General features: G+C 55.9%; 7 protein-coding genes across 7 annotated transcripts; 3 read left to right on the top strand and 4 right to left on the bottom strand.

Annotated features, from left to right (window-relative positions):
* The first annotated feature begins 34 nt into the window (after positions 1-34).
* Positions 35-2819, top strand: BGZ61DRAFT_451628 (rab-GTPase-TBC domain-containing protein). Its single transcript, XM_046245850.1, has 7 exons — positions 35-190; positions 274-295; positions 403-412; positions 471-611; positions 678-1135; positions 1189-2072; positions 2131-2819. Exons 1-7 carry the CDS (start codon positions 149-151, stop codon positions 2386-2388), a joined length of 1815 nt encoding a protein of 604 aa, XP_046104964.1. The 5' UTR covers positions 35-148; the 3' UTR covers positions 2389-2819.
* Positions 2820-3453: 634 nt separating this feature from the next.
* On the bottom strand, positions 3454-5286 carry BGZ61DRAFT_351024 (uncharacterized protein; the record flags this gene model as incomplete). The annotated part of the gene is made up of 1 exon (XM_046240294.1): positions 3454-5286. The coding sequence occupies one exon, from the start codon at positions 5284-5286 to the stop codon at positions 3454-3456; it is 1833 nt and encodes a 610-aa protein (XP_046104963.1).
* A 2942-nt stretch (positions 5287-8228) lies between these two features.
* Positions 8229-8852, bottom strand: BGZ61DRAFT_240069 (uncharacterized protein). The gene is made up of 2 exons (XM_046238329.1): positions 8676-8852; positions 8229-8619 (listed from the first exon to the last, which is right to left on the bottom strand). The coding sequence occupies exon 2, from the start codon at positions 8561-8563 to the stop codon at positions 8276-8278; it is 288 nt and encodes a 95-aa protein (XP_046104962.1). The 5' UTR covers positions 8564-8619; positions 8676-8852; the 3' UTR covers positions 8229-8275.
* A 314-nt stretch (positions 8853-9166) lies between these two features.
* On the top strand, positions 9167-10844 carry BGZ61DRAFT_451621 (mitochondrial NADH-ubiquinone oxidoreductase 20 kd subunit). The gene is made up of 3 exons (XM_046245849.1): positions 9167-9494; positions 9620-9794; positions 9917-10844. The coding sequence occupies exons 1-3, from the start codon at positions 9452-9454 to the stop codon at positions 10365-10367; spliced, it is 669 nt and encodes a 222-aa protein (XP_046104961.1). The 5' UTR covers positions 9167-9451; the 3' UTR covers positions 10368-10844.
* Positions 10779-11606, bottom strand: BGZ61DRAFT_240025 (uncharacterized protein). The gene has a single exon (XM_046238328.1). The coding sequence runs from the start codon at positions 11442-11444 to the stop codon at positions 10956-10958; it is 489 nt and encodes a 162-aa protein (XP_046104960.1). The 5' UTR covers positions 11445-11606; the 3' UTR covers positions 10779-10955.
* BGZ61DRAFT_240006 (HECT-domain-containing protein) lies at positions 11378-14791 on the bottom strand. The gene is made up of 7 exons (XM_046238327.1): positions 14267-14791; positions 14163-14185; positions 14067-14105; positions 13907-14012; positions 13715-13851; positions 11638-13648; positions 11378-11572 (listed from the first exon to the last, which is right to left on the bottom strand). The coding sequence occupies exons 1-7, from the start codon at positions 14296-14298 to the stop codon at positions 11473-11475; spliced, it is 2448 nt and encodes an 815-aa protein (XP_046104959.1). The 5' UTR covers positions 14299-14791; the 3' UTR covers positions 11378-11472.
* A 1088-nt stretch (positions 14792-15879) lies between these two features.
* BGZ61DRAFT_239999 (uncharacterized protein) lies at positions 15880-16690 on the top strand. Its single transcript, XM_046238326.1, has one exon. It carries the CDS (start codon positions 16021-16023, stop codon positions 16429-16431), a length of 411 nt encoding a protein of 136 aa, XP_046104958.1. The 5' UTR covers positions 15880-16020; the 3' UTR covers positions 16432-16690.
* Positions 16691-17091: the final 401 nt, after the last annotated feature.

The following is a 17091-nucleotide window of genomic DNA, read 5'->3' as shown; positions in this document are numbered from 1 at the left end:
AGGAGATCGCCGCCTAAGCCCCAACAAAGCCTCCCAGTTGCCGTCGAAAGCCGTCTGAGGCTCTCTGTCAACCCGCCCCCCAGCCCGAAACTTGCCCCCATCACCAACGTCGCCCGCAGTATGTGAAGCCGGCCCCTCTGCGAACACAATGTGGCCGTCCTCGGGAAGCGGCAAGAAGCCCGCGCAGTCGGTAGGTCCCCGAGCCCCAGCGGTCTTGCTCACGAGACCCGTCTTGACTCGCAGTACTCGACCATCATGCTAACAGCCCCACCGCCGCAGGAGATGGTCCAAGTTGGTACGTGGGATATATCCCGTCCTGGGCAGTTGAGACGAGTTGCCCGTTGAAAGTGGTTCGCGTTGAAGCCGAGTTTTGCTGACCGAAGTCCAATTGTCGTCTATCAGATCGATCAGAGTACGTTGTGTCCTCGTCGCCCACTCGGTGAAACCCCGCGCTGAAGCATCTCGTCTAGTTCCGCATCGCCTTTCTGGAGACCGCCTCCGCGAGACAACACGACGCCTCAGAGGAGTGTTACCGCACCTGGGGGTCATGGGTCCGGCCTGGTGGTCGGCGCATCATACTCCCATGCCGACATGCTCAAGTTCGATAACCTGTACGTGTCGAATGCGCAGCTCAGCCCCTCCACCAGCTCATCCACTGACCTCATCGTAACCTCCAGGAACCCCTCGAGCTCCTCTCGCCCCAAGACGCCCCCCTCTACCTCCTCAACCAGAATCCGAATCCACGATGCCTCCCCTCCAGTACGAAACGCCCCAGGCGGCAAGTCCTCGCCCCCATTCAAGACCTACATCAATTTCCTCTCCAACACCAACGATGACTGGAAGGCCGATGAAGACGAGATGATGGGATATGAGGACGATGACGGCGATGACTTCGGTCTGCCCAGCCTGTCGAATATGAAGAGGAGGTCTAGGCGGATGGCTACGCAGAGCAAGGTCGATCATAGCACGCTGTCGCCGTTGTCGCCATTTGGAGAGGATCATTTCGATGCTCTCCACTCCAGGCGTTACTCCAACAGCGCCGACATCGCGGTTGAGCGTCCGGCGCCTACATACCCCATGCCCAAGAAGAGCGAGGGCAAGATACTTCGACCCCAGTATAAGGAGATCCTCAGAGGTTCGTCCATATGTCTTTCCCTTCCTCATACTATAACTGACGTCTCCTCCAAGACCCCGCCAACGCCCTCCACCTCATCAACTATCCCTCCGTACCTGCCAACGCCACCCCCAAGGAAGCCGACGCCATCAACTCCCGAATCACCCGCATCAACAAGTTCAAGAAACTCCTCCAGACGTCCTCCATCTCCCTCCCCGACCTGAGGTCGCTGGCTTGGTCTGGCGTACCCGGAGAGGTCCGCGCCATGACTTGGCAGCTCCTCCTCAGCTACCTCCCCACCAACAGCGAACGTCGAGTTACTACCCTTGAACGGAAACGCAAAGAGTATCTAGACGGTGTCCGCCAGGCCTTTGAGAGGAGCGGCACCAATACGGCTAACTCGGCCAACACAGCACCTACCGGAAGGACTCGGGGTCTAGACGAGGCCATATGGCACCAGATCAGCATCGACGTCCCACGGACTAACCCACACATCGAGCTGTATAGTTACGAGGCTACCCAGCGGTCGCTCGAGCGCATTCTCTACGTCTGGGCCGTCCGGCATCCTGCTAGCGGATACGTTCAGGGCATCAACGACTTGGTAACTCCATTCTGGCAGGTCTTCCTGAGCATCTATATCGGCGACCCCAATATCGAATCCGGCATGGACCCGGGGCAGCTGCCCAAGTCAGTCCTCGACGCCGTCGAAGCTGACTCCTTTTGGTGCCTCACCAAGCTTCTCGATGGTATTCAGGATCACTACATTGTCGCACAGCCGGGCATCCAGCGCCAGGTGACCGCCCTACGCGACCTCACCGCCCGCATCGATGCGACTCTGTCCAAGCACTTAGAAAAGGAGGGTGTCGAGTTCATCCAGTTCAGTTTCCGATGGATGAATTGCCTGTTGATGCGAGAGATCAGTGTGAAGAATACTATTCGCATGTGGGACACATACTTGGTGCGTTCCCCCTTCCCCCCCCCCCATATTGTCTTTCTAACCAATTCTTGTCTTCTAGGCCGAAGAACAGGGCTTTTCCGAGTTCCACCTATACGTCTGCGCCGCCTTCCTCGTGAAGTGGTCCGACAAGCTCGTCCATATGGACTTCCAAGAAGTCATGATGTTCCTGCAATCCCTACCAACTAAAGATTGGACCGAGAAGGACATCGAGCTACTCCTCAGTGAGGCCTTCATCTGGCAGAGTCTCTTCAAGGGTTCTGCCGCCCACCTCAAGGGCCAGCCCACCCGTGAGCCAGTCACGAACCTGCAGCTGTAGAACTGCTCGGCCCACGCTCCCCCAATAATATGGGGTTGTTCGTGTTTTTGCGACGATGGGAAGGGCGGTCGGCTGCTGAGGAGTCGCGTGAATGGGTTCCCAGTGAAGACGACAGAGGTGTTGCACAACAGACGCCAAGGGGGGATAGAAACCTGCATAATTATGAGCACGAGAACAAGAACAAGGCGTGTCTGTTTGAACGGTTCTTGCTTGCATTTCACGGAGTCAAATATTTCGAGTCACAGTATACAGGAGGTTGAAAGGGCGATGTTGGTTCGTGAGAATATCTGGGAGCATTGCTGTTGGTATAGGCAGGAATTGTTATCCGCACAACGAGTAAAGGCGATTTTGACTACATGTCCTACTATATAGGTACCTAACATGTGTGCCCGACCCTAAGCACCTTTAGTAATATATTCTATTCAAACGGGGTTTTAGAGGATCATATATGTCATAAGAAGTGAGTCTTGGTACGTCTCCTTAGATTGCAATGCAGGGCAGAAGGGATCATGTTGGCGTGTTATTCGTAATTTTATCTACATTGTGCAGATAGCGACTGTTGGCTATGAATACTACTACTCATGTTTGGCACATTTGTCACCCGCTTGAGTTGGGGACTTGACCAAGATTAACTAGGGTTACGTATTAACAGCGAGGGTCGTTCTCTTCCCCTTTCATCTCTCTCATCCTCTCATGTCTTTCTTCCCTTTTCGATCCACCTTACATGTGTATTACATATGGCTCCATGGAAAAGATATAATCTCATGGACAAGACTGACACCAATAGAGAGCTATTGGATGTGATTCCCGCCCAAATATAAAAACAAGCCCTTCCAAATCAAAATCTACCCCCGTGATGCAGGTGGGAAGATCCAACTCCCAAACTCCAGGCCGTGAGAATTAATGTATAGGTGAAACCCAAACGTCCGTTGGAGACGTGGGCCTTCCTGCGCAGGCAGGGTGCGGTTCAGTACAACCGCGTTCATGCAATGATATTATAGCCTCCCAAACACCGTCCCGCTCGTACATATGCTGGTTGATATATGGGTCATCTTCCCCTGCGCATCATCGTTGCGAGTCGGTCAAGTCTTTGATAAACCCTAGGTTCTGTCGGTTCTCATCACAAACGCGGGCCCACTCGAGCAGTAAGCGCCAAACGTAGAGACGCATGTCCTCACGACGTAGGACCTGCTCGGACCATTCCTTGCCACGTTCAGCGATGTACCGAGCTGCGGTATCGCCAGCAACTTCGTCGTCGGTGAAGTACTCGAGGACGGAGTAAAGATCCTGAAATGAGTTGTCGAGGGGCACAAAATGAACCCACGGAGTAAGTCGGTCGTCATGCCACTCCGCGTAGATGGTAGCCTTGAGCGGAGTGCTGCTAGAGCGCATAAAGCCGCGAAAGCGGGCGCTGAAAGAGTTGCCGTCAACGTCTGGGAGGAACTTGTATTTGTACTGGTCCTTCATCGGCATACCGTCCACCTCGGCGTAGTAAGGGTCGAGATATTCACAGGGCTCGACCTGGCATTGTCGGCTGATGAAGCCGGCATTGGCGAATTTGGTCAGCCATTTGCCAAAGCTGTTTTCGTCACGGTGCAGGCTCTTGTAGAGTTCGGCATCTGGGAGGTCAAAGGTCTGGGCCTTGAAACCCTGGTGCTCCATGGCGTTGACGGTGGTACCGTTGAGCATCTGTACGAGGCGGTGGCGGTGGAAACGATGCCAGTTATAGCTCTTGGCTTTGCCACCGGACGCAACACCGCGCCAAACAATACCATTCTTCTTCTTGTGCCAAGCCGGGCCGCGCTGGTTCTCACCCCCGGAGTAGAACTCGTCAACGGTGAGATACATGGCGCCAGGTATGAGGATCTCGTTGTTCATAGGAAGCTTGGAACCGCCAAACATGGGGATTAGCTCCTTGGTAGTAGACAAACTAAGGGGGTTGACAAAGCTGCCGTGCATCTGTCGTAGCTGCGGTTGAGTGCATGGGTCCATGGCGGCGGTCCAGTTCTTGATGTATCCCTTGTATGCATAGTCGGGGGTCCAGCCGGATGGGTAGTCAATGGGCGTACTGAAGTCGGAGATCTGTTCGACGTTGCGCGAGGGAGCGTTGGGACCACACGTCACACGAGTGAGGTCCCAGTAATTGTCAGAGCGGTTGAACCAATGCGGTTCGTATAGTTGAGGGTTCATGGCATCGATCTGGGACAGGCCCTTGAAGCTGGTGACGACCTCGTGAGCAGGGGGCATGCGCCGGTCGTTGCGCTCTCGTTCGACGAGCTTTGAGACTTCGTCAAAGGGGACGAGGATTCGAGGCTCATCCATGTAGTTAATGGGCATGTCAACATCGGGCAGGTGGACGGAGAATTCAGTGACGAGCTCAGTCCATAGCTGTAGCCAGGGAACTCGGTTAGTAGTGTTTCCCTGGCCGGTGGCCTGGCCGTCGCGGACCCGGACAACCCAGTGCCAGGAGGCGGCACGCTGGGCGAGGGTTTGGGGATCGAGGGCCCAGTAGGGAGTCAGGTCCTTGTAGATGCGATCGAAAAAGTCCTCGACGAGAATGGCGTCGGAGCCGAGAGCGGCCTCAGTCCACTTGTCGAAGCCGGGGGGCGGGTGACGGCCTCGGCGGGCGCGGTATCGCGCAGCGGCATCGTTGAGGTCGTAACTGCGCTTGGCGAGGAGGGCTTCGTGGCGGGCGCGGGCATCAACCATCAACTTCTTAATGGGGTGCTTGGGGCCAAAGGTTACAGGGCCGTTCGGCTCGGCGACGTCCCAGCCCTGGCTGCTCGTCCATAGCACGTAGTTTGTGATGAGGAAGCCGAAGAGGAAGAGGATGGTGATGTAGCGGAGAACGAGGCGCGAGGGCCAGTGCCAGAACCAATGCTTGGCCCTCAGCCACATAGCAGCGTGCGTTGCAGCCTGCGGCTTGCGACGGCAGCCTGCGGCGGAGCGGACGAGTCGTCGGGGAGGTTATGCGCGCCACGGGGGAGTGGGCAGCAGTCGCATCGAGAGGAGGGCTCAACGGACGCGACAGCAGAGCATTGTTGGAGGAGGAGGATCGTGCGTGACCGGGAGAGCGGGAGAGGGTGAGTCGAGGCGAGGTGAGGAGGGTGAAGCCGGAAAGGTTGTAGTAGGGTGTGGTGAGGTGAGGTGAGGTCAGGCGGAGCAGGGAAGGAAGGATATGGATTGTGGGTTCCCTGGGTTGGCAGGTGCTAATCAAGGCAGGTACGCATTCATACTGTACCCGGACCCTCCACTACCTACCTACACTGCTACGGGCTACGGGCTACGGCCAACGGCCAGCGGGCCATGTGTGCACTCCGGAGAGAGCGCAAGCGGACTGGGAGTGGAGCGAGCGTGGAGAAGCACTGCGGAGCCCCTTTGGCAAGAGTTGTGAAAGCGCCCAAAAGCCAACAATCAACCAAGCAAGCCGGGGCCGGGGCCGGGCGTCGAGACATATCGAGAGCGCGGCTGCTAGGTACGCACGCTACACCTGCAGCACTCCCAGGTAGCACGCTACCACAACGCTACGCAGCGCTACTCCAGCACTGAGCCCATTAAAACGGACTTCGCGCGCGTGCTCAGTGCTGCTTTGCAACGGATCTCGCGCCCTGTCGTCCGTGGCGGTGGCCAACCCCTGCCCCAGCGATTGAAGCAAATAACGGATAGGATGGGATGGGATGGGATGGGATGGATGCTGTGGTACATACGGTACGGAGCATGTACCGGCTATTTCCTGCGCCGCAGTCTGCCATGGGATGCTATCCATGGCATGGATGGCAAGGCATGCCCTGCCCTGCCCTGCCCTGGAGTAAATCCCAACAGCACTGCCCTGTACAGAAACCGTTTGCAGGTACTCCGTAGCACTGACTCGACTGTCCATGTAACAACGACCAAGATAGGGGATGCAAAATGTCGAGCGCCTCGCGGCTGCGACGGTGGCGTGGCTGGTGGCAACGGCTTGGCAACTCTGCTTAACTGACTCCCTGTCGCAGCACGTCACCTGGAATGTCTTGTCTCTCTGCTCAGGTCACTCTCTGTCCGGGACTTCTATTCTCTCCGTTTTCCATTTTCTGGGTGCGTGACTAGTCACTCACTCCGTTCCCTGCCCTGTCTCTGTGCGTCCGGCATGAATATGTCATGTCCCAAGGGAGAGAGGGGCGAGGGATCTTGAATGTGTCTCCCCCCCCCCTGTCTACGACTCTGTGTGCTCACTCGTCGAGCTCCTGCCAAAAACCTGCTTCTGCCCGAGTTCGGCCTGTTAAAAGTGCCACATGAAATAAATAGCCTCGATCGTCCATGGCCGGTTTTCTGTTGGTGGTCATTGCTGGCTGTTTGGTGGTAGCGCCGGGGGGGGGCAGCAAAATTCAACCACTGACCCCCCGGTTTTCCCACCTCCATCCCAAATCGGACACAGCGGCCCGGGGAGCCCAGAATGTTAAACCGTTTCTTGTTACCAGTCGACATCTCATATTACATCCCCAGTAATTAGGCGATAGGCAATCTGGACCGGACGTCAGTAAGGAAGTTGTCCCACTACAAGCCGCCCTCTACCCATCGAGAACTCCGGTGAGCCCACCGCACACTACCCAGGAACCGCCGTCTTCCCCAGCAAAAGCCAAGCGAAAGCCAAGCGGAAGCCAAGCGGAACCTACCTTAGCCAAGCAGAAGTCTGTCTGCCCCAGAACCCTGACGAGATCCCGGGGCGCTAGTTCTGGGTGGGTAGGTCCTGGGATGCCCTGGAAGGGTTCCCCTAGACACTGAAGAGGACGGCACGCGAGAGCTTCCACGCCCCTGGGAAGCCAATCGTCAGATCCTTCAACGCTCCCGTCTGCGGGCCCGCGGCAGCCGAGGCCTTCCAGGTGATCCGTTGGTGTGGCCTCTAAATCACAAGTGTGGGCATCCGATGCAGCCAGTTTCATTTTACCCGGTTTTCTGCTTGAACAACGTGATTTTCCACATCTCCTAGCAGAAGCCCCCGTCTGCGTAGCTGCATTGCGTAGGCACATGCACAATACTAACTCACTGGCGGCACTAACGCAAAGCTCAAAGCCGCTTCGCACGCGTCAACCGGGCTAGGAAATTAAAGACCATGGAACAGACGGGCCTAGGGGGACGCAAAACCACTAACACGCCATGCCTAATCCCCTATCCTCTCTTTGTTGGCTCTCATCCCTGAACTAATTCGGTAGCGGTTCCTGTTCTAAATAAAACTCAAGCCCCGTTGAGATGAATCGACATCCAGTGATCTGAGTCGAAATTACATTGTGTCCAGTCGCCGTTTGTCTCAGCCAAACACGGCCACCATGAAGCTAATTGTCTTCAAAACCCCAATCAGAAACAAGCCACGCCGCTCAGATGAACTGGCCCAGCGCTCTCCTCTTGATCCCCCGGACAAAGTGCACCGAGTTGCTGTCTGTACTAAGAAAGCGTCCAAAAATGGACATCCGAGATTGTGGATGGACGGGGTTCCAACTGCTAAAACGCCGCTCTAACCCTCTTATTCGAGACACTGTCCCAGTGCTCTGCTTTCCAACAATCCAGCACCGGCTTCCAGACAACGCCGCTGCCAACGCCCCCGTGCCAGCTGGGCCGTCAATCGCGATCGTGGTCCTGCTCCAAACTCCGCGTATCAAGGGAACACCCGGATGCCAAGGCGACAAGTGCCGTGACTTTCTAGATAACCACGTAACATCTTATCAGGATACCTGCATCAATGTTACCATCCGGGTGTGGATCCACGTTTCTACTGGTTCCAGGGCTGTAATGCACACGCAATCCAGTCTGGGGAGATAGTGAGGACACGAGGTTGAAACCTTTTCTTGCTTCCCTCCCATTATGATATCATTTCATCGGCAATCCCCCGACCCATTGTCCCAACGATGCCGTATCAGTTCCAGGCTCGCGATGACAATGCTCCCCACGTAGACAAGCAGTTCAGATGCCAGCCTAGCAAGCCTAGCCCATGACCAAACTCCGGGTCACCCAGCACTCCGTGCACCACTTTCGAGATAAATTGATCTCTGGAATGACAAAGTGAATCTCTGTGGGAGGTGACTGGGGCTTCTAGTCTGCGTTCTCGATGACTATTGGCCTGGAGGCATAAGATCGTCAGTAAATAACAACTGTTGATGTTGAAAAAAAGGAATTCACGTATCGTAGGTGCCCCCTCTAGCATCACCCAGGCTTTACTTCACATGTAGCTCCTCTGCCTTATATGAGCTGAGCTTTGGACTGGAGGGGTCAGTCGGGTCTTGTCACTTAGAGTTATCCGCTGGCATTCCGCTTACCCTGTACCGACAGAGGGGATCGAATTCTGCCGGAATTGCAGCCTCAGTTTTAAATTTTCCATGACTGTACCATGACTAGAGTATGTTCTCGATGTAGAGGCCGGTTGACGATCTCTAGCTCACTAGTGTAGAACATATGTATGCTGGTTACCGTCGTGGTCAGAATGCCCACCTGTGCAGCTCGAGTAACGCGTTGGACGACAACTTCTACTCACGACTTTTCCAGCACAGGAAGAGGTTCAAACCGGACGACATTCTAGGGAAATGCACGAGTATCCTATATGTACGTCACAGCAATGTGTGATTTCCCCCGGAGTGAGACGTCCAGTAACACCACCATCCCAGTGCAGAGTAGCCTCAACGACGTCCTCATAGTGTCAAAATTGATGATTCATTAAGTAATCGCGAAATTATGATTGGCTCAATTCCTGACCTTACAGTGGTGGCGATTATCTCTCTATGCTTCTGGTAGATCAAACTCAAACTTATCCGCCTCGCCATGGTCGTGGCTATTCGTTCGGGTTCGTCAATATGGGTCAACTTGCAAGTCACGAGTCCTCGGGCCACCACTCCGCGACCGGGTAATCGCCGGCCACAGCTCTGGCCGGCCGACCAATCATAATCGCGGTAATTCCCAGTCGCCGGTTACCAACGAGGCGTTCTCCAATCCTCACCCAAATCGTCAACTCCAGCTTGTCCAACTTCCCCGTCTTCCCACGACCCTCTCCCCTCTCTCTGCGTCGAGCCCCTCCCGCCCGTCAATTCGACACCTCGAGATGCTCCCCGCCTCACGATCTGCGGCCGCAATGGCCCTGCGAGGTATGTGCTCTTCAATTGCGAGGCTCGCAATCCCCCTTCGGACCGGCGGGTTTTTTTTTGCTCGCAATGTCATCGTCGTTGTCTCGCACCGGATGTGTAGCTGACACCAAAACCACACAATTTAGTCCGACCCTCGACCGCTATCCTCCCCTTCCGAACCGTTGCTGCCTTCTCAACTGGCTCTCGACGTGATGCGAGTGCGCTGACGGCCCACTCGGGCGCCGCTGGTCTGGCCAAGGCTCGCAAGGAGGTGCCTCTTCCCAGTGAGGAGGGCAACAAGGGCGTCATTCAATATGCTCTGTATGTCCCGCATCCGCCATCACCATCGCCACCGCCCTCGAGACAGCGATGCTCCCCAATTTACACTGCCAATGCCCCATCAACGAAACCCTGCTGACCATTGCCGCTCTTTCCCACGATAGTACTTCCCTCGACGTGATAGCCAACTGGGCCCGCCAGTCCTCCCTGTGGCCTATGACCTTCGGTCTCGCCTGCTGTGCCGTCGAGATGATGCACCTCTCCACGCCGCGATACGATCAGGATCGTCTCGGTATCATTTTCCGTGCCTCTCCCCGTCAGTCCGACGTCATGATTGTCGCCGGCACCCTCACCAACAAGATGGCCCCCGCCCTGCGCCAGGTCTACGATCAGATGCCCGACCCCCGCTGGGTCGTCTCCATGGGCAGCTGCGCCAACGGTGGCGGCTACTACCACTATAGTTACAGCGTGGTCCGCGGATGCGACCGCATCGTCCCCGTCGACATCTACGTTCCCGGTTGCCCCCCCACCTCCGAGGCCCTCATGTACGGCATCTTCCAGCTCCAGCGCAAGATGCGCAACACCAAGATCACCCGCATGTGGTATCGACGATAAAGAGATAATGGGGGGACCGAACATGAAGGAGAGCAAATGGATGCCGTGGGAGGCTTGTGGCAATGGATGGATACTCGACAAATCACTCAGCGAAGGAATGGATGGGATCGGATGGGATGGCAATTGACGTGGCCGCGAGGACGACAAGCATGATGAGGATGTCGCGCCAAACAACGTCTTTCTTTTGTTATCACAAGGTGTACATACTGGGGATCCCACCGGTAGAAGGGTAGAAGGAATGCAATTCTGTACAACACCACAACCTCGGTCCTTGAAACTTTTGCCCACAGCTTGTCTTGCCAGGGCCCGTAACTGACAAACCACGGATTGACATAATTCACAAACCTTCACGACCGCAACCTGCCTGGTCGGTCTTGTTTCAACTAGATTCACATATCCACACTACTCGCACGCCCTAACGAGCTCGGCGATGGCGTAGTTAGAGATGTTGAGACCGGAGGCAATCATAATCTATCAATCACTTCTAATATTGAGCACAACCTAATTCAACCATCAAGAAAAGTAGAGAGAGAAAGTGTCCTTGTGTGTATATGTATGCCGGAATGCAAATCTTGTAGGAATCCTGTCTTATCGACCCGAGCCCGCTTGAACAATAGGCCTTGCCTCACCTGCCCGACATGATACGTAATACAGCCTTTTTGTCAAGCAGGATCGCCGCGGCCCCGAGAGCTCCCAGCATATGCCCCCAAGCCGAAGAGTAATAATACCACAAGACCGCCAAGGCATTCGACGGAACAGTTCTAACGGTGCAAAGTCATTTTTCTCTGGAGGGTGGTGCGTGGGTGCTTTATCAGGAGGGGGAGAGACGAGACGAGGATTCCGTCTCTTGTTTTTTATCCGCGAGGGTGGCCGACAGAAAGACAAACAAACAGTTCTTGCATCGCATTTCGAATGACAATCAATCCACCAGCGCCAAACGACCCAGGTCTGTTCCACTCTTTCAACCAAAGCAATTACCCAAAACAGTTTCGTGCGTGTAAGCGAGAGGAGGGTGGGGAGAGAGGTCGGACTCTCAGAAGAATACACAGCTGTCAGGTGGGAGCTCGACCTCGCCATCCCCGCTAGAGTGGTACACCTTCGTCGTCTACTCCTGGCCGAAGCCCATGGTCTCCTCCACAGCAATCGTAAGCTTCCCTTGGAGCATCTCCATATTCTTGTAAGGAGGCAGGTCAAGTCGGTTAAAGCTGTTGAGCACGTCAATTAGTAATTGGTCTTGGGGGGGGGGGGGGGGGAATTAGGTAAAGCTAACCAGGTGTGCGCCTTGGGCAAGTTGTTAATCTCGCCTGCCTTCTCGATGGTAAATCGTCGAGGACCATCACTTCCCTGGAGATCCTTGAATCCGTTGACGGGGATTCGGGAGGTTCCTGTCGTGAATTGCAGTAGTCGAGACTTCTGCTCGCCATCCCACGACCGAACCGTCGACCAAAAGTTCTGTACGACCTCATCGGACTCGGTGTATCCACGGTAGTCGGTGTGCTTCTTCCAGTCGTCGACATCGATCTCGGCAATACCACCAATGAGCAACTCTAGCTCGCGCTCGTCGAAGACGTTGATAAGCTCATGAGGGATGAGCTCCTGGAACCCCTCCTTGAAGGCCTGGAACTGCTCTGCGATGCGCTTCTCAATGCGCCACTTGACCATGAGGTCAACATACTCCTTCTTGTTCTCGTTCGTCACATCGATGTTTCGACCGTCGGGGATGAGATCCTCAGTAGTCAGAACTCCGAAACGCTCATCCTCGGTCGAGAACGTCTGCTCCAGAATTCCGCCTGAAATGTCATTGTCCAACATCCACTGCAATGATCGATGGAAGTCGGCATCCACACCCTCCATATCCGCCAAGGCGACCGCCTTTCCAAGCATCATCTTGTACAACGCACCGATGAAGAATGCATCCAGGAAACGTCGGTGGAAGATGGCCAAACCAACAACTCGTCCAATAAACTTGAAGTAGTTGAGATGCTCGGGGTTGATTCCAGAGTGGGGGTTGATCTGGAGGGTGTAGTTGTCGTGGGCCGAGTACTCAAACAGGCAGTAGAAGGGGTTGAACATTTCGTGGGAGAGGAGGAAGAAGAATTCTCGGGAGAGACCACCATAATCGAGACCATCCTCGCCGTCGAATTTGATCATAAGTCGCTTCTTCAAATCCGTAGCCGACTGGCGAGTAATCTCTGCGAAAGAGTCTTCGAAAATGTGTGATCGCCGAACCTTGATGTGGCACTGTCCGCTGAGAATACGCATAGCGGGTTGAGATCGGAAGTAAATGAGCTTTCGGCGGAAATCTCGCTTGTACTGGGGTACGTTCTGATCCAACGAAGAGGGTAGTCGAGGATCGTCCCAAGTGGTGGTCTTCGTGTTGTGGTCGACGAAGTAAACACGGGCAGTGTTGGTGAGACGCATCTCCCAACCGCTGGGAAGAGGACCGAGCTGGGAAACGGGCTGCTGCTGAATCTGGCCGTTGGCGCTGTTCTGGCCGCCATACATGCGGATATACTGCTGTCGACGAGGGTCAACCCAGGTCGTCGTTCGTGTGTTGTGGTCCACAAAGTAAGGGCGGCCTTCTGGTGTCCACCGCTGCTCCCAGCCAGGAGGGAGTTCGCCCGTGCCCGGGCTCGTAGCACCGGTATGCATCATGGCGTTATTAGCAGGGGGGGGAGACCCAGATGGTTGCTGGGGTTGCTGTTGATGCATTGTCGGTGAACTAGATCCAGTCCGGTCTTCGGGCAGCGTTCGGTTCTGATGTCTCTGTCGCTCGACTTGAGTCGCCGCCTCTCTATCGTTCCGTGATTCGGCGGCACCGCCCGCGGTAGGGCGGTTCCAGTTGGTGGTTCGCGTGTTATGGTCGACATAGTATGTGCGACCCAGATTATCCTCCCGTCTTTCCCACCCAGCTGGCAAGCGTCCTTGGGCATCCTCGAATGGGCTAAGCTGACTAGACTGGCGGTTTTGCGAGGAACCATTAATACCAGGGGGGTTCGCAGCACCGCCGGCTGAGTTGATACTGGAGGGACGGTGCGGCAGGGTAACCTGCGATCCACCAGCGCCGTTGGGTCCTGACATGGAGGAGCCAGGGCGGTCTCCCGCAGGTGCTGAAAGTGTCGACATGTTGGAGGGACCGGTACCTAACGAGGGACGACTCGACGACGATGCTTGGCCGCCTCTAACTGGAGCAGCGAGGTTACAAGAAAGGTTGATGATGAGTTTTCCGTGGACGACGAGGTTGTCGGTTGACTTCTTGAGGTCCCGTGTAAGCATCTGATCTAAAGGGTTGCAAGTTTGGTTAGCAGGGTCCCATGACCTTGAGCATGCGGCGCGGGCAAACCAACCATCAGCGTCCGCCCCGATCTCGGGCATGACATCTCCGACACGGATGTTAATGACGCCCAGGAAACCCTGATCCTTCTTCTTAAACTTCTTCTGGTCAAATACTTGCACCGCGAGGATACCATCTTCGTTTGTACGGCTGCCATGCGTCAGTTTGGAAGGTTCCGTGGTTGGGGCGGCGGGGCAATGCTCACAAGTCAAAGCTTTCGTTCCAGTATGGGTTCAGAGTTCGCTTGCTGACCGTAGTTGTCTTGGTCTGCTCGCCGTTGATGGTCGCGACAGCGAAGGGGTCGGGAAAACCTGGATGGGTGTTAACAAAACGGTCGATTTGTCAGGCGGCATGGTTCAACGTACGGAAGACATCTCGCTTATAGAGGCCATCGGCAGCAATGACTAGATGATGTCAATATCAGGATTCGGGCGGAGGGGGGTCGGCAAACGAAGACGTACTGGTAACCCGAAGGTTGGGCTTGCTGTGATGATGGTTAGCGGCCATGTCTTGGATGAAAGGCGAATGCAGAGCAGCAAGGATGGGCCAGAGGGGATGGGCTTACTTGGGCTGCCCAGCGTCGGTGCGATTGCTCATGATGTCTCGCCTCTTGCGCAGCGCAGCGAGTGACTAAAACACCACGACGCAGGAGAGTATCTGGTGGGACAGGCCGCGCGCAGTCGGGGCCGAAGGTGTAAACGGAAGCACCAGGGGAGAGCTGGGAGATTTAAGAACCAGCTCGAAAGAAGTTCAAATGGCGAGGTTGACGACGCCCCCGGAAAGACGCTGAGGGAGGTTGAGGCTGTGCACGGGCGGCGGCCCAAAAGACCAGACACGGGCTCCCCGCTTCCAAGGCGAGGAGGTGGTGGCCGGAACGGGAAGACGCAGGTCGCAACGATGCACGCAACGACGGGGCGGCGGCGGAGAAACGGCGGGTTGAAGACGACGACGAGAGGCGGCAGACGCAGACGCAGACGAGAAGCGCAGCGGGGGGCCGGGAATCGAGGAACGGCGGAGGTGGTGGAGGAGGTGATGATGGGAAATGGGTAATGGGAGGATGCGAGCGAAAGAGGGCGATGGGATGGGAATGGGGCTTTGGGGGTGGGAGGCGTGCGTGCGCGGGCGTGCGCAGGCGTGGATTTGGGTGGACAGCCGCCGACAGACCTTGCTGGGCGAAGTTACCTCTGGGGACTTGGGCGTGCAGGCAGCGTTCTTGGAGCAGCGGGCGGGACAGCCCAGCGGAGGGCGGTAGCGGGTAGAGGTAGCGAGGGAGGCAAAGTACCTACGTTAGCCCTGTAGGATGATGCTAGCCCGCCGTGAACTGTGTGCAGTGTGGGCCACAGAGGGGTGTTTGGCGGGCAGCGTCTCTCCCAAGAGCTGGGCTCAGTGAGCTGAGGTGGTTTTCCAGGTACCTACCGGCCTGGACTAAAGTGGGGAGACCGAGACCGAGAGCAGGAGGGGCCAAGTACCTCGCTGTACCTTTTTTTCCCTTCCAGGTTGTTTAAGGTACCTCTTGGGGAGCCAGTCTCTGAGCTTCACGAGAGCGAGCGGGGGGACACTCTGCAGGCGCCGAATATTCTATGTATCTCATTGTTCCCCTTCAGTGCCCAAAACTAGTCCCCCGTCGTTTTCGCACGCCATGGATGATGGATAGTCGGATGGGTGGGCGATGGTTTGTCGTCGGGTGTCTCGTGCCCCCCAGTTGATTCATGGTCAAATGCAAAGGTACCTGGGTCCCCGGGAACCACAGCCCACCAGCAGAAGCCAAGCAGCCAAACAGCCAAGCAGCTACCTAAGCAGCCATCCAATCCTCCCAGAACTTCTGGCAGCCTAAAAGCGGCAAGCTGGAGGGGACCGGGTGGCCGGCACCAGGGGCCATCCTCACCCCAGGCCAAATCCAGTAGCCATGGAGCGCTTGGCCTGTCCTGGAGCATGACACAGGCGCTTCCATGAATCCTCTGGGCGTTCCGTTCTGCTATTCTGCTCGCTGCTTACTTTGCTTGCTTGCCAAGGGAGGCTGGGACTCTCAGCTAGGTTCGCCAAGATGACAGAATGTAGTGGTGCTTTCCATGGCTCTGCTCCCTACTCCCAGAAGTACTATGTAATCATTACTAGACTCAGTATAAGCTCCCGTCATGGAGCCGAGTCCAAAAAGTAACACATGGGTACTTACCCGTTGCTTACTCCGTCCTGGTCCCAGCTGCATCAGCACCGCAGCGGGCACACGCCAGTGAGGGAATCCGACGCAGTCGGCTCACCTGCACCCAAGACCCCAAATGGCTGTCCCAGACCGGCATAGACTTGGCGTGGCATGAAACCATGTTGATACGCACAGGATTTGCTGCAGCAAACAATAACAATGTGACCAACGCGCCTAGCTCGCTACTTGCTGCTGTTTCGTGCTCCCGCCGACCACCGTCCAGGGTTGCTTCTAGATGCCAAGAGCAGAGGCGCTGGCCGGTCGCTGAGCCACTCAAGCGGACGTCAACACCTTGCCAACCAGCCTCGATCCGATGCCCCGCTCTGCAGCGCGTAGTGCGCCACAGCTGGCGAACGCACCCACGGGGTACAAGCCAAGGACCAGGATGCGTGCGGCTTCATCAATACATCTTGGCATCGCCCAACTCCCTTGAATTTTCGGCCGTTTTCAACGTAAAGCAGTCCGCATCCGCCGCCGCCCTTGGCCCTCCCACGCCAAACCATTCGCTTTCGGCTCGCATCTGTCATTGATCATCCAGCTCGCACGGCGATGGCCCAAAGCCCTAAATGTCTAAACTTAGCGTACATAGGTACTGGGATGGCAAGCAGCCCGCCCGCGTATTCAAAGCTCCATCAGTGGTCTAAGATGGGCAGGGCAGGGCAACTTGACTTGAACAGTGGCTCATTCGGCTGGCGACTCTGAATGATGACGGCTTGGCCCGTGTATGAACGCTATTGGTATATCCGGGCATAGCATTTGTTTCGGGTCGCGAAGTTACCCAAGAGGTGCATGCGAGCTTCACGGTTGAGTGCTCCAGAGTTGAGACTCCTTCACCATGTTGTGCAAGTACGTAGATAAACAACCAAGCGCGCTGACACCACTCCTGTCTGATCGCAACCTCCAAGCACCCTCTACGCATCCTGATTGGCAACACCCTGCAGATCCAACTGTCACGTGCAGGCCGAACAAAGACGGGCCTTTCGATAACATACATGAGTGGCTCGACGCGTGCAACACGAAATACAGACGAGACGTGGTATCTCATCCATGCCCAGACCTCCTAGAAGCCCACTAGACCTTGACCAGAACCAGATCTTGAGATCCATTTGCCATCCTGGCTCGGAACATACTGCCGATCCTTCTCGTCTCTTTCATACCCCATGCAGTCCTCTCAGCCACCGGAAGGGACG

The sequence above is a fragment of the Ilyonectria robusta genome (assembly GCF_021365365.1).
Source record: "Ilyonectria robusta strain PMI_751 chromosome Unknown BGZ61scaffold_9, whole genome shotgun sequence".
Taxonomy (NCBI): Eukaryota; Fungi; Ascomycota; class Sordariomycetes; order Hypocreales; family Nectriaceae; genus Ilyonectria; species Ilyonectria robusta.
The sequence above is the reverse complement of the archived record's forward strand: the minus strand, read 5'-3'. Positions and strand labels throughout refer to the sequence as shown.

Coding starts and splice junctions, on each gene's coding strand:
- BGZ61DRAFT_451628 (XM_046245850.1), top strand. CDS start 149: ATGTGGCCGTCCTCGGGAAGCGGCAAGAAGCCCGCGCAGTCG. Junction 1,136..1,188: donor GTATAAGGAGATCCTCAGAG/GTTCGTCCATAT, acceptor GTCTCCTCCAAG/ACCCCGCCAACGCCCTCCAC. Junction 2,073..2,130: donor GCATGTGGGACACATACTTG/GTGCGTTCCCCC, acceptor CTTGTCTTCTAG/GCCGAAGAACAGGGCTTTTC.
- BGZ61DRAFT_240069 (XM_046238329.1), bottom strand. CDS start 8,563: ATGCTAGAGGGGGCACCTACGATACGTGAATTCCTTTTTTTCAACATC.
- BGZ61DRAFT_451621 (XM_046245849.1), top strand. CDS start 9,452: ATGCTCCCCGCCTCACGATCTGCGGCCGCAATGGCCCTGCGAG. Junction 9,495..9,619: donor GGCCGCAATGGCCCTGCGAG/GTATGTGCTCTT, acceptor CACACAATTTAG/TCCGACCCTCGACCGCTATC. Junction 9,795..9,916: donor GGCGTCATTCAATATGCTCT/GTATGTCCCGCA, acceptor TTCCCACGATAG/TACTTCCCTCGACGTGATAG.
- BGZ61DRAFT_240025 (XM_046238328.1), bottom strand. CDS start 11,444: ATGGCGAGGTCGAGCTCCCACCTGACAGCTGTGTATTCTTCTGAGAGT.
- BGZ61DRAFT_240006 (XM_046238327.1), bottom strand. CDS start 14,298: ATGAGCAATCGCACCGACGCTGGGCAGCCCAA. Junction 14,186..14,266: donor ACCGACGCTGGGCAGCCCAA/GTAAGCCCATCC, acceptor CCATCATCACAG/CAAGCCCAACCTTCGGGTTA. Junction 14,106..14,162: donor GCCCAACCTTCGGGTTACCA/GTACGTCTTCGT, acceptor GACATCATCTAG/TCATTGCTGCCGATGGCCTC.
- BGZ61DRAFT_239999 (XM_046238326.1), top strand. CDS start 16,021: ATGTTGATACGCACAGGATTTGCTGCAGCAAACAATAACAATGTGACC.